This window comes from Triticum urartu, chromosome 2A, assembly GCF_056163025.1.
Source record: "Triticum urartu cultivar PI428250 chromosome 2A, HENAU_Tu73, whole genome shotgun sequence".
NCBI lineage: Eukaryota > Viridiplantae > Streptophyta > Magnoliopsida > Poales > Poaceae > Triticum > Triticum urartu.
The window spans coordinates 651908923-651923623 of NC_141874.1; the positions used below are offsets into that span (position 1 = coordinate 651908923).

At 42.3% G+C, this 14701-nt stretch overlaps 1 protein-coding gene and 1 pseudogene across 2 annotated transcripts; one reads left to right on the forward strand and one right to left on the reverse strand.

Moving 5' to 3' along the window:
* Positions 1-496: 496 nt before the first annotated feature.
* SDE5 (silencing defective 5) lies at positions 497-7889 on the forward strand. Of its 2 annotated transcripts, none has more exons than XM_087544745.1 (12): positions 497-649; positions 2920-3557; positions 3651-3676; positions 3830-3904; positions 4518-4579; positions 4691-4890; positions 5911-5999; positions 6104-6160; positions 6283-6350; positions 6474-6577; positions 6655-6725; positions 7538-7889. In XM_087544745.1, exons 2-12 carry the CDS (start codon positions 2933-2935, stop codon positions 7634-7636), a joined length of 1476 nt encoding a protein of 491 aa, XP_087400871.1. In that variant the 5' UTR covers positions 497-649; positions 2920-2932; the 3' UTR covers positions 7637-7889. The 2 variants fall into 2 exon arrangements, with proteins under 2 accessions (XP_087400871.1, XP_087400873.1); XM_087544747.1 differs by lacking the exon at positions 497-649 and adding an exon at positions 658-779.
* Positions 7890-8028: 139 nt separating this feature from the next.
* Positions 8029-9339, reverse strand: LOC125528164 (BTB/POZ and MATH domain-containing protein 2-like; annotated as a pseudogene).
* Between the last annotated feature and the right edge of the window lie 5362 nt (positions 9340-14701).

Genomic DNA, 14701 nt, shown 5'->3' on the forward strand with positions numbered 1-14701 from the left:
TATAAGTTATCTGACCACATCTTTTCACCTTATTTTTTAATGTAAAGGTGATGGGACCTATATAAAAGGGGATGATTTATAAGTTTTAAGTTGGGATGGAGCAACTTATAATTTATAAGTTGGGATGACTTATAAGTTGGATCCGTTTGGCAAAATAAGTCACTTTTAGCACTTTTCGACTTGTAAGTTGATGATTTATTTGAAACTAAACAAGGCCTAACTCAATCAAACTGGTATAACTTGTGACGTGACAAACTGACAATGTGCGACAACTTAAACCAAACACGTCCCAAATGTTAGAATATTTTACTCGTTTACATACCGAACATTCAACCACAGCAGAAAATTCACACGGCCCGATTCAAATTAAAGCATAAAAAATCTTGCGCTGGCGATGGGGTGGGCAGGTACAGCACGTGGGACCAGTAACGCGAGGAGTCCCCTCTTCAATGGAAGCATCGGGCGCGGGCCCCACTCGTCATACCCCAACCGGAGCGACGCCCACCCTCTCTCTCCCTCTCCCTCCTTTAAACCCCAGGGGACGGCGTACAGTGGACGCCAACCAAACCAAAGGGGGAGGCGACTGGCGAGAGAGCAGCGGGGCAGCGGGACGGCAGGCGGAGAGGGGCGCGGCCGTCTTCCCAAACCCGTAAGCACCTCCCTCCCTCCAGAACCTTCTAGAACGTGCGCCCGCCCTGACGCGCCCCTTGCTTCCGCGCGCTCGTCGCTGCATCCGGTGCTTCGCCTTCCCCTCGGGGGCCGTTCGCCTGTTCGGCAGGGTTGGTGCTTCCGTTCCCGATCGAGTTAGGGTTCGTTTGGTTGCTCGCGGCGGCGCGGGCCGCGCTGTGCGATCTTCGATTTCAGTTCGGTTGCGCGCTCGGTTCCCTTTCCTGTGCTCGTCCGCGGCGGTTAGGCCCGTCATTTCGGCAGTTTGGTGTGTTTTTTCCCCTCAAACTGATGGACGCGGAGTAGGTGTCCTTGTAGAAATTTCCGTCTCCACGAGATTCTCGGAGCATGTTCCTCGAGACCTAGGCCGATTTTCCGCAATGCCGGTGGTCTCTGCTTCGATTTGGTCCTCCTGGCTTTCGTTTGCTTCGTTTTTTTTCGGGGGCGAGTTGTGGGGATTAGGTTGTCCGACTCGATCTCTCCGCCTCGTTTCGGGATGATTGATTAGTTCGGCTCTCTCGTGCGGGGTGTTCCCTTGCCCCTCGTGTGCGCCTGATTGTTGATTCCACAACTGTCATTCACAATCTGTGCAAGTTTGTTCTGCCCATTTCTGCAAATCTGCGACAGGGTTGTGTTTTGCGCTTGCAAGCTGCTTGTTGGTTTACCCAGGCAACCCTGATTCGTCATTTGTTTTCGTGGGTTTTGTTGTGGTTTTGACCCGTCGTCTATAGGTTCTGAGGACTGGCATCGCGCGGTAGCAGTGGTGGTTTTAGTTTGTTGCTTGGATTCGTTTTGATTTGTGCCGGTTGTTTCTGTTGCTACCTCCAGGAGTACGGGTGGCAACGCTTCTATCTGTTCCCTTCCGGTAGGATATATCCCTGTGAATTATGATTCCCATCAAGCGCCTGAAGAATGTCCGGTTTCTGAAAAATATTGGAAAATCAAATGCGTGCCATCATGTTATTGTTGTGACCCTTCATGTTGTTTCTGTGCTGAGATTATGAGATTCTTATAGGACCATACAGTTCATTCTCTTTCAGTCTATCACACACAGTTTGTACCAATATCATGATTATGCACCAAACATATTACGGTTAGTGGTTCATTCTATTTGATATCATTAGCTTTACTATTACCTGCCGTAAGGATGATCTGTACTTCATTATTTACAGAGATAACCTAGCAAGAAAACAACACAGCATCTCAGACTCAACTGACAATTGTTATGTTCTATTGCATGTTTTTGTAAGTAGCATCTAAGATGAATCACACAGTGCATTTGAATTGGCACTGTGTAATGTATTTTTGGAGTTTTACCATTTGTTTTGAAACTTCTACTGTTTCTTGTATTGATAAATATGTGCACTACAGTTCATATTTCTCCTGTTCATTTGAAATGCACTCTTGATATTCTTCTGTTGAGATGCTAGTAAGTTTGTTCGCCCTGTTTCTGTATATAATCTGCAACAGGTTTGTGGTTTGTGCTTGCAAGCTGTTTGTTGTTTTATCCAGGCAACCCTGATTCGCCATTTATTTTGGTGGTTTTTGTTCTGGCTTTGATCCGTCGTCTATAGTTGTAAGGAGTGTCAACGTGCAGTAACAATGGTGGTTTTAGTTTGTTGCTTGGATTCGTTTTGATTTCTGCCGGTTGTTTCTGTTGCTGGCTCTAGGAGTCCGGGTGGTAACACTTCTCTCTGTTACCCTTTGGGTAGGATATATCCCTGTGGATTATGATTTCCATTATAAGCGCGTGAAGAATATTCGGTTTCTGAAAAAACATTGTAACCTCAAATGCCGAGACTGAGATTCTTCAAGGACCATAAAGTTTATTCTATTTCAGTATGTTGCCCACGTTTTGTACCAAAATCATGATTATGCACCAAACATGTTACAGTTAGTGGTTCATTCTATTTGATATAATTAACTTTGCTATTACCTGCCATAAGGACAATCATTACTTCATTGGTTACAGAGATAACCAAGTACGAAAATAACACAGCGTCTCAGACTCAACTGACCATTGTTATGTTCTGTTGCATGGTTTGTAAGTAGTATCTAAGATGAATCAGGCAGTGCATTGAATTTGCACTGTGTAATGTATTTTTGAAGTTTTACCATTTTTTTGAACTTCTACAGTTTTGTGTATCGATAAATATGTGCACTGGAGTTAATGTTTGTCCTGTTCATTTGAAATACACTTCATATTCTTCTGTTGAGCAGGCTCAAATATATTTTACTTGGTTCTTCTTTCAGGAGGGTCCTCACCATGGATCTTTCCAGTTCACTGGCTTCAACCAGTGATGAAGAGACAAGGGCACTTAATGCATTGCTTGATGCTTTCAGTTGTGCCTTTTCACTTGAAGATATAGCCAATGCATACTGCAGAGCAAATGGCGATGTCAACAAAGCTGGGGATTTCTTGACTGACCTTCAACTTTCGATGCCCCAGAGTGATGAAGTTGACTCGAGCGTTGAGACCAATCTTCCCCAGTTTGGTAAGGCAGTTGAGGAAAATTCTCTGGACAACTCAAACCAAACAAGGAATCTTTCCTGTGTCGGGAAAGCAGCTGAAGAAAGCTCTGTGGAGAATTCAAGCCAAACAAGAACACGTGAGAAGTCACAGAAGTCTAGTGCTTCATTTGGCACTGTATCCAGCATGTTAGGAAAAGGATCTGCCCGAGCTACTACAGCTCCTGCCAATACAGCACCAGGAAAAGGAAAACCTATAAAGGTTGAACTGCCAGAGTACATGCGAGATGATTTGAAAACAGATGAATCTGATTCTGCACCAAAGAGAGAGACTTTGAATAACAGAGATGTTGAGGAATTCCTATTTTCTATGCTTGGAGAAGGTTTTAAGCTCAACATGGAAGTGATCCGTGATGTTCTAGGTAAACTTTTTGTGCAATGCAAAGTCATTTTATCCAAAAAGTGTTATTTGAAGCCACATTTTTAATGTGCTAACTGCTGAATTGTTTTTGCAGGCAGCTGTGGGTACGACATGAAGAAGGTAATGATAGATCGTTGCTGTCAAGATTATGCACTTTCTGTTTGGTCCTGATTGTCATTAATGTGGCAGAAGGGTTTATATTTCTGGCTTTATAGTAGGCAGCTTCATATACCGTATGTTTTTTGGCATGGTATTGACTGCAATTTTATGCAGAGCATGGAGGAATTAATGTCATTTTCTACAAAAGATCTAGGCAAAAGGCCAGAGAATGAGCATATTGCAGTACAAGTAAGCTTGTTCACCCCCTTCCCCTTCTTACTGATTTGGCATCTCCCATATGGTTTTGTTTGAACTTCATAGTTTTTGTATTGAGCTTTCTTTCTATAGTGCTTGTTAATTCTCTGTGCTGTTCAGCTGAAATCTTCTGACGGACTGCTTGTTTGTTATGAATTGCTGCGCCATTACTTACTGAAATTTTGGAAACTGGCTTTAGTTGTTCCCTTTTACCGTATCATTTGATCATTTTCTTGTGTTGATGCATTTTTGTTGAGTTGTAAGATTGAAGTTCGTAGTCGAGTCGAGTACCCTGGATACTATCACTTTGTGGTCCATTCCAATGCTAGTGCATGCAAAGGTTCCTTCTGTAGGCTGGATATTTTGACAAATAATTATGTTCCACTCCCTCCGTCCCTAAATATAAGCCTTTTAGAGATTTCAATACGGACTACACACGGATGTATATAGACGTATTTTAGAGTGTAGATCACTCATTTTGCTCTGTATGTAGTTTGTATTGGAATCTCTAAAAAGGCTTATATTTAGGAACAAGGATGCACTTTCATTTGGTAAACATGTTATAAGGATTTGATTGATATTTAGCCCAAATATATTTCTTTTGCAGGACATGGCGGTAGAATCCTCTTTTTCCATGGGGAATTGCCTAGGATCACAATACACATCTAGGTTTGTACTTTCCTCTCTTTGTTACTGGTTTATTCCTTTTTGTTCCATCATGAATGTGACTTTTTGCTTCATCCGTCATTTCTCTTTGCATGGATGGTGACTTAACCCAAGACCACAGATTACCCCTGGAGAGTTACTAGAATCAATATTCACTGCACCTGAAAGATCTGAGGAGGAACCAAAAGTAAGGCGGTATGAATTGGGCGCAAATCGAAGGAGAGTTCCAGATCAGAAACCAGTCGTAAAACCTCTTGAGGACATTTCACCACCCTCTACAGATCTTCCGGTGAAAATTATCCTAGGCAGCATAGGTATATTGTTTATGCTTGGACCTCCTTTTTTTTGTAATTTTTTGTTAAATTATGTACTTTTTGAGGAAAAGACCTGGCAGAAAGTTGCATCAACATTGTTAGTTAATCATGTAATAACAATATTTACTGTTGACGCAAAGCTCTAGATCTTTTAAAGCTGACAGATAAACCAACTATCATGCATTAAAAGTTCAGCTCACTATGCTAAAGAGCTCTGTTCAGCAATGTAAAAGTAATAAAATATTATTTTCTCTCTATCCTATGCATAAATTAAAGCTATCAGTAATGCTGAGCTCTTGGCCATAATGATTCACCAACTTGGATCTGGTTCTCTCACGAAAATCCCGAGTTGCAGAGATGAGAACCATGAAAAGCAAGATCCCGAATAAGAAAATGCTACTTTCATTCACATCTTTGTACTGAATGTATGTATTAGGATTTTGGTCACACGTACTCCTTCGGCAATGCATGATGGAAAAGCTACAATTACTCCTTGCTACCTGTTCTTGAAATAGTTGATATATTCTTGGACTTAGGAATGACATCTGCATATGATTTTTTTTGCTTATTCTATACTTCAGTAACATATTACAATGATTCCAAGGAACCAGTTACTGTTAGGTTACAAAACCTTTGCAGCTTGATACTGATGTTACCAGATGTATTCGATTTGACATAATTAAAGTACATAACCAGTTAACATACTTATTCTGTACTGATGTCATATGGCTTTTTCGGGCTGAAATATGGTCAGACATACATAATCAGCAAATGGTTTTGTTTGTGTTGTATGCTTCATGAACATCATTTTAAAAGTACTCCTTCAGTAAACAAATATAAGAGTGTTTAGATCACTAAAGTAGTGATCTAAATGCTCTTATATTTCTTTACAGAGGGAGTAATTGTTAAAAACTGTGAATATGAAGCCTCTCTAAGTCAGCTGGTCTCTGATTCTTGTTTCATGCTATGAACCATTTATGATGTTCATCACTATCATTTATGTATTTTGGGTACATGTAGAACCAGTTGTGCGCGATGAGGATGATTACCAGAACTATCGTAAGGCTGCAAAGCAGCACTGGGATATGATGAAGCAGTACTATGGGAAGGTCAGGGGTGTCTCCATGATGATGATTTACTTGTTATATTTTATTTTGTGCATATAGTTGTTGTTTTTTCATCTATACTGAAGATATTATTCTGAAAATTACAGGCTGTTGATGCTTTTAGGGAGGGTAACAAGAAAGAAGCCGAGTATCTTATGACAGAAGTAAGTGTTACCTGTCTTTTTGGGCAAGGGATAATTATTGCTGAGCTACTGGAGGGATTAACAAAATTTGATGAAAGTGTTTCAAGCTTTAGTGCTAAATCACTTTTCTGTGGGCTTTCTAGGGAAAAAACTATTATAGGATGGCTCGATTATCTGATGAAAAATCTGCTGCTGAGATCACCAAGTCCAAGTAAGTGCACTTCTTTTCTCATATGGGCTGAAAGTTATTGGATTATATTTGTGTAATATGAATTTGTGATGATGAAATATGTGAGTCCGAATTGACAGAATCAACCTTTTGGTCTTGCTGCAGACAAGAGTCCAAAAATGAGTTATGTCTTGATCTGCGCTCACAGGATGCAGCAAACGTAGCAAATCTTCTGAGACTTCATCTTAGGCAGTTGGCTAACATCCCATGTAATGAAATCGGTACATGACCCTTCGAGTTTCTGACTTCTTTTGATAGGAGTAATTTGATTTACCAAATTTTGCAGCTTTTGAGAATTTGAGAGTTATTATTGGTGTTGACGATGGCACTTTCAAGATGGGACAAAGAAGAAGGAAGGTGTGATGTTCAAAATAACCGGCTAACTGAGTTTTAATTCTGAATTTGCACTAGCTGCATGCATGATCCAGAAATAAATCCCTGCAATGAACTACTTCATGATCCAGAAATAAATCCCTGCAATGAACTACTTCTTTTTTATCCAAAGTACTGATAGTAAAAAAAAATACTAACATCTAGGTGTTTTACTCTAATATACAATGCATCAGATGATTGCTTAATTTCATTTTGGGGCCATATTGTGTTTTTCCAAATTTCTCCAGTTGTGTTTCGTTGCAAGCTCATTAATCAAGCCAATGACCAGATTTTGCAAAATTATGTCATATAAAGTTATAAAGATAATCTGAGTTTAACACGGGGGAACTTGAAATATTAATTGTATTCAGTTAATGTGCAGATGTTGTACATTAGTTATTATTGAATAGTAGAAAATTCTCAGAACCATGCTGGTGTATGCTTGTGATTTAAGGAACCCTGCTTAATTCTTATCCTTGTTTCTTTTTTCCTCTGGGTTGCGATATTCTGTCTTATCCTTCAACGAGATTGAATGGAAGTGTGCCTGAAGTTTGTGTGTGCACTGCCCATGATTCACTTTCCATGCCTGCTTTATTGGAACGTTTGTTTGGCCAATGCTTGTGAATATGTTATTTGTTTTTGTTATGAATGAGCTTTATAAAATCTGATAGATAATTCATTCTGGTGGGTCATGTCAAACAATTTACAAATCGCAGGATTCATTTGAATAGCTGATTTTGCATGTAGATAGTACTGTATGTCTTGTATAACTTACTAATAAACTTGAATGACCGCAGGTTGAGAAGTTTCTGGAGAAGAAATCAGTCGAGTGGACCGAAGATGAGGCCAATCCTGGGACCATTCTCATTCCGATTAATCAAGTGAAAGACCAGTGAGTATAGCTTGGTGTACAAAGGTCGTCCGACACAAGCTGACAGAAGATGCTCTTAGCTGCTAGTTTTATCATTTGGTGCCGTTTTGAATCTAGGTGCTTTCTGTTCATTTTGGGATATGGAGGATGGGGAGTGCGCTGCATATCCCTTTTTGTTTACACACAGGAGATGTTTCTGGCCGGCCTAAACATTACGATTTGGCTGAGATGATTTAGCTGCAGTCTTAATCCTGGAAACGATCTTCTAATGCTTTCTGCATTTGATTGTTCTAGTGCAGTAGTGACATGTTAACAGATTCGACGAGCAGTAGAGAAAACACAAGATGGCGCAGTAGTTTGTTTATATCCTGATATAATTTTCCGACGAACAAAAACACACTAGAGAAGTAGTAACAAGCTAGCAGGAGTACTATTTATGCGACTAGACTACCAAAATGAGCTGAAGACTTTGATTCAACGAGCCTAATTGTCTTCTGCAACAGTTCAACTAAAGCCAAAGGACATTTTGCTATGAGCTCAACATACCCTTGGCTTGCCATCAGGTCATTGGTTTCCACTGTACTCAAAGAGGCAATAAATTGAATGCAAGCATCATTCAACCTGCCACAGTGATGCTGATAAGCCAAAGCGAATGTAGTCACCACGGTCTTGGCATCAATGTTCTCACAGAGGATGCTTTCACATATAATCTTGAGCCTCTCCATGGCATACCGATCTGCCGCGACAAGCAAATGCCTGATAGTCTCCTGGTAGCCATCTGGGCCAAGATCATCCATGGCGGGCAGTGAATCAGTGTATATAAAATGGAGCAGGCCCTCAAAGACAACGGGCTGCATGTCAGCAATGGTAATATGCCTCGTGTCCTTTTCTCTCCTCGCGCCATACAGCTCCGCTTTAAAGACCGGCGACCGCATCGCAAGCACCACCTTGTGGGCAGGAAAAGCTTCCCTTTGGACCTCGAAAACCACGTCGGCGCTCTCTTTCTCCCGCAACAGTTTCTCGAGATGCTCCGTGATGTCGGACGGCGGCACCTTAAACGGCTTGGCGTCCTCGGCAATGGTGATGACACACTCAATGGTGAGGCGGTCGTCCCGGAGGTAAGGCGGCGCCTCCAGCTCGCTCCTCCCATGAACTCGAGGAAGCCGGAGAAGAAGTTACTGCCGGAATCGTAACCGTGTGTCCTGGTCATGGTATGCGGCGGCGAGCATCCGGCCACGTCAACCAGGCTGAGCTGAAAGGACGCCCTCACCCTGGCGTCCTTGTCCTTACCGCATAGAAGTAGGAACACTTGCACATAGTCTTTCACATGATCCAGGATTCCTACGGGGCAGAACAAAATCTGCCAGTCGTATCCTCCGACGGCGAACACGGGCGACGCTACGGCGTTGAGGTCTCCGACTCGGTCGCGGTGCTGGCTGTACCCTGGGATCTCGAACACGTGAGAGCCCCAGCCCCGCCGCACCTGCACCGTGTTCGCGGCCACGGGCGAGCCCTGCGCCGTCTTGGTCGAGAGGTGGGAGGCCTGCCCCGTCTTCTTGGCGTGGCGCGTGGCCGACGCTGTGCATCCCATCGCCGCGCTCAGGGGGTTGGGGTTTGCTTGAGACTAATCACAGTGGGGAGTAACTTGGAGTGGTAACATGTATATGATACTAGTCTATGTTACTACCTCTACGGTGGGTAGTAACATATGTGTTGTGTCATGCATCATTTCATTTATTATGTTATAAACTTATCTTTTTTTGATATGTGTGATGTTACAGTAACTAGCTATGTTATCACATGCCTTTCTTTCTTCATTAATTACATGTCACATCATCTATTTTGCCTAGATAAATGTGATGTTACCACCTATGTTACTCCCACTGTGGGTAGTCTGAGGAGAGCACGGGAAAGACGTATGAAGCGGGCGGAAGAGCGCACGATCGAGGCCCTTTTGTATAGGAGAGAAAAAGGTAACCACGGGGCCCTTGCCTCGGTTTGGACCAGGACTCTTCCCTTTGTTGTGGGAGAAAAAAAAGTAAGCGGGACGTCGGTCCTCATGTCGTGATTCTTTTTACCCAGATTTTGACCTTATTTGTTGAATCTGAAACAAACAACTATTTCAAATGAGCTTAATAAGCCAGAATCTGATTTGGGTCTTTTTGGTGTATTTTCCTAGAGCACGTCCCACGAATCAGCTTTGCGTGTGAAGCAAATCCACAGCTGATTCTAGAGAAGTTAAAACTAAATAAAATCAACAAGGCAAGTCTATTTTCCTCCACCCAAATATATAGAGGGATGGTCGTGACGACGACACCACCCGCCGGCCGGGAGGGAAAGGCAGGAGGTTGGGGCAGGGTAGGTGGGCGGCGCGAGGAGAAACAAATCACGTGTGGTGAGAAGAAGATAAACAATGGCTTACGGGAGGAAGGAGAAGCTCATCTAACTTACTGTTGTTTTGTTAAAGGGCTGAGAACAACATCGAGTGAGCAAAACATCTTTTCAGGCACTTGATTCATAGGTGCTCCCTATTTATATACTACTTCCTTCTTTCCGGTTTATAAGGCTTATTTTAACTTTTTTTGTTTTTCAATTTAAAGGGCCCATCTTCATCTTATTTTTAGTTTTCGAGACGCATTAAATCTTTGCATGCAAGAACTAAAAAGATACACACCAATGAATGTAATGTTTTTACTCATCTAGTGGCCAAGCATGTATGCACTGCAATTAATCCAAATTAATGCATGAGTTTAATTTGGATAGTTTTGTAAAATACGAGATACATTCTTACACTTACAAAATGCCTTGGTTGATCAGATTTCAAATTTGAGCCCTGCAAACCGGAAAGGAGGGAGTACAACACATCTTCCTCTTCTCGAGGCACTGAAGCCGCATCTCACCGTTGACCACCAACTGCACAATGTGCCAGCCGCACATACCGTGTACTTTCCTACCATTGCTTCCGGTGATTCTAGCCTCCATAGTCCAAACTCCGAATCAGTATGCTGTCATTATCTTTGATAGAAATAGGTTGCATGCTCTCGAGCTGCGTGCTATGAGCAAAGCTTGTTGCTGCTTCTGGGCCATCACCGTTTCAACAGAGGAAACCGATTTAAACTGGGGAATAAGCAGCGGCCGATAAACTTTCGATGTAGACTAGAAGATGCCGAGAACAAAACACCAGAGATGGCTGTATAACGCCCTAGGTCAGGCCAAGATGGGAACACAACTCTCATACACTTCCCAACGAGGCCGATGATGACCAATCTTCGCCGGTCAGAATTGGAGTCGGAGGACCAAGGTTTAGCTAGTGTTGTCGAAGCTATGAAGTATGGCCGTGGGGACTTGGTAATTGGCATTGGTCGATATGGCGGTGCTCTACGAGTAGCAGATCACAAGCTCGGGGGATGACACCTCTAGTTTTGATCTTTATTGATTCTACCTGGCATAGGCAGTTTTTATGTGTCGTTCCTTGTTAAAAAACCATCACTTGGATATTGCTTACACTTGCTCTCTGGAGCTAAAACCATGATCTGACTTTAGTGGTTGGATCAAACAATGCTTGTGCTTGTGCCTCGTTTCCTTTGTGGATGGTTCGCTTGGGGAGAACTTTCTTCTGGGTGTTGCCAACCATATTGGTTGATGTTTTCATGATGCATCTCATTGATCAGTTGGGCATGACTTCTAGGGCTTCGATTGGGTATGCCATCATCGTCTTCTCTTTTTGTTTTATTTTAATAATTTGTTTGCGTGCATCTTGATGTCCCCCTAGCTTTTGACATTGAATTGTTGTAGAATCCGGTTGTACTAAGTATCAATTTGCAATTAATACTGTAAGTGCATCTAGTGCCCCTTAGTGATTTTGGTGTATTGAAGACTTATAGGTTAAGGGACTAATGCGTTTGAGAGTGTACACAGGTCTATAAGTCTATGAGGAGTTTGATATTTATAGGAAAAGTCGACCCCTAAAAATGAATATCTTCCACTGAAGATTTTGGTATTTCTGAAGACTTTCATGAAGACTTTGAAAGTGAAGAAATTGGTGTGTCCGTGAAGACTTGATATTCATGCGAGGAATATGAAGCTTGAAGACTTTTGTTTTCATAGTTTTGTTTTTCTCTTTCTTGAGTCATAGAAAACACCATACTGTTAAAAGGGGTCGAGGAAATATTAAGGAAAAATTTCCATGTGATGCTCAACTCAAAATCCTACATCTACCAATCCCTTCGAGTGAAGCCATTGGAAATCTCATACAGTTCATTCAATTTCTTCAGTGACAGAGACGAAGTTCTTCTGGTCTCTGAGGAATTTGTCCTGACTGAGGAGTTAGGAATTCGCTAGTGCGGATTGCCTACACAGTGAGGAACATGATAGGCCTGAGGATTTTGCTACTCAAAATTCCGACCGTTGTTGTGCTATGCGCCAGCTGTCCCAAAATATCTATCCACCTAACGGTCATATCATTGAAGGGCATTTATGTCTTATCATGTCGGGCTGTTCCCTAGGCTATAAATAGCCGCCCCCTACAACCACTAGCTGGTTGGCTGCTCCGAGAGAAACTGACACTTGTCATTTGAGAGCAACCCATCCTCTGAGAACTTTGAGCGAAAATCATCAAGTGAGGAAAAACCAAAAACCCAAAACCCAAACACCTACAAACCCCAAGTGATTGAGCATCACTGAAGAGATTGATCCTGAGTGGATCTGACGCTTGTTACCTTTGAAGACCGTGCTTCTTTCAGACGGTTAGGCGTCATGGTCTAGAGCATCCAAAAGGAATTGTGGATCGCCGAGTGACCAAGTTTGTGAAGGTTTGGAAGTCGCCTGAAGACTTACCACGAGTGATTGGACGAGGTCTGTGTGACCTTAGTTCAAGGAGAATACGGTGAGGACTGGGTGTCCTGAGCTGCGTGTTCAGGACTGGGTGTCCGGAACTGTGTGTCCTCGAGTTTAAATACTCAGCCGCTCCAACCAGATGTACAACTGAGACAGCAGTTGGAACTGGTCTACCAAATCATTGTCTTCACCAAGCTTACTAGTTCTATTTCCTCAACTATTTCATTTCCTCATAACTGTGTTGTGTGTTTGTTCATATCTGTGTTTGAAGACTTTGACTGAAGACTTTCTCAATTTCCTCAGTTCAATTTCTTCAGTCTGTTTGTCTTCATCCTGTGTTATCCTGTGCTTACGTTTCCTGTACTCTGTGCCTGTCTTCATTTCATCATGATGACTATGCTTGTATTCTGTTATGTTTACTTTTGAGTACTTATTCCGCTGCTAGTAGTTCTTCGCTAAGGAATTTCCTCACCGGCAAATTCCTCAGTGAAGAATTTCATAAAAATCACCTATTCACCCCCCTCTAGTCGATATAACGCACTTTCAATTGGTATCAAAGCAAGGTACTCCCTTGTTCTGTGTGATTTTGGTTTAACCGCCTGGAGTTTTAGTTATGTCGACCGCAGGTATGATCAAGGTCTCTGCTGGGTGTCCTACCTTCGATGGGACGGACTACCCCTACTGGAAGAATAAGATGCGAATGCATCTTGAAGCAATTGATAACGATCTCTGGTATGTTGTGGAAAATGGTGTTCCCTCAGTCACACCTTCTCTGAATGCTGCTGATGTGAAGAGATTCAAGCAACTCGACTCTCAAGCGAAGAATATCATATGTGGCCATCTGAGCAAAGGACAGTATGGAAGAGTGAGTGCTTTGGAGACAACGAAGCTTATCTGGGACAGGTTGTCCAAAGTGAATGAAGGAGTCTCAACTCAGCATGACTCTCGAGTTGATGTTCTTCGCAATCTCTTCAACCGCTTCAAAAGACTCGACAATGAAAATGTTCAACAAACCTTCGATCGCCTCACTGACATCTCAAATGAGCTTCAAGAACTTGGTGCCACTGACATCACCGACCATGAGGTGGTGAAGAAATTGCTGAGATCGCTTGATTCCTCATTTGACACTCTGGCATTGATGATACAAGAACGTGTTGATTACAAGTCACTTGATCCCGCTGATATTCTTGAGAGGCTACATACTCATGAGTTCCAACTTGCTGAAAAAAGAGATCTCTATGGTTCAAGCTATGGCAGAACACGTGCACTGAAGGCCAAGGCAGTATCTGAGTCCGAAGATGAAGACTCTGGTAGCAGCCTTGGTGATCCTGAAGAACTGAGCCATGATCTGGCTCTGCTCATGAAGAAGTTCCAAAAGTTCTCAAGACGTGGTCGTCTTGGAAGATCCTCAAGGAGCAATGATTTCTCATCCAGTGACTACAAGAAGAGGCTCTGTCACAAATGCAAGAAACCTGGACATTTCATTCAAGATTGTCCTCAGTGGGAAAAGGAATCAAAGAGGAAGAAATACAAGGATTACAGTTCTGATGATGCGAAGAAAAAAAAGAAATCCACAAAATCTTCATCATCAAAATCCTCAAAGTCTTCATGTCACAAGAAGAGTAGCTCCAAGAAGGCTAGGGCATTCATTGGCAAGGAAATGGACTCTGAGGCTGAATCTGAAGAAAATGAGGAAGAGGAGACATCTGAGGAATCCGAATCCGGAGTGGCGAGCCTAGCTCTCACTACTGCATTCATCAGCAAGTCTATCTTCAACACTGAAGAAAATGATCTCACCAACAAGGCTGATGAAAGCGATGATGACTACGCTCCCACCTATTGCTTCATGGCAAAGGGTGCCAAGGTACTCAAATATACCTCCTCTGAATCAAGTGAGAATGAATCTGATGAAAACCTTAAGCCCAGCTATTCTAAACTTGCTAAGATTGCTATAAAATAACAAAGGGCTTTAGAAAAGGTTCAAAACATGCTAAATAAAAGTGATGATATGTTGGGTGAAGAAATGGATCGCACTGAAACTTTGACTGAAAATCTTCAGAGACTTCAGTCCAAGCTTGACAAACTTCAAAGTCATCATAACACTCTCTTATCGGATCATGAGAAGCTTTCTTATGAATTTCTTCAAAGAAAGCAAGATCTTGAAAAGCTAAGAGCAAGTTATGAAGATCTTCAGAAAGAGCGCGGTTCATTACTTGCCCAACAAATCAACGCTTCTCAGGAAGAATTTGTTCCT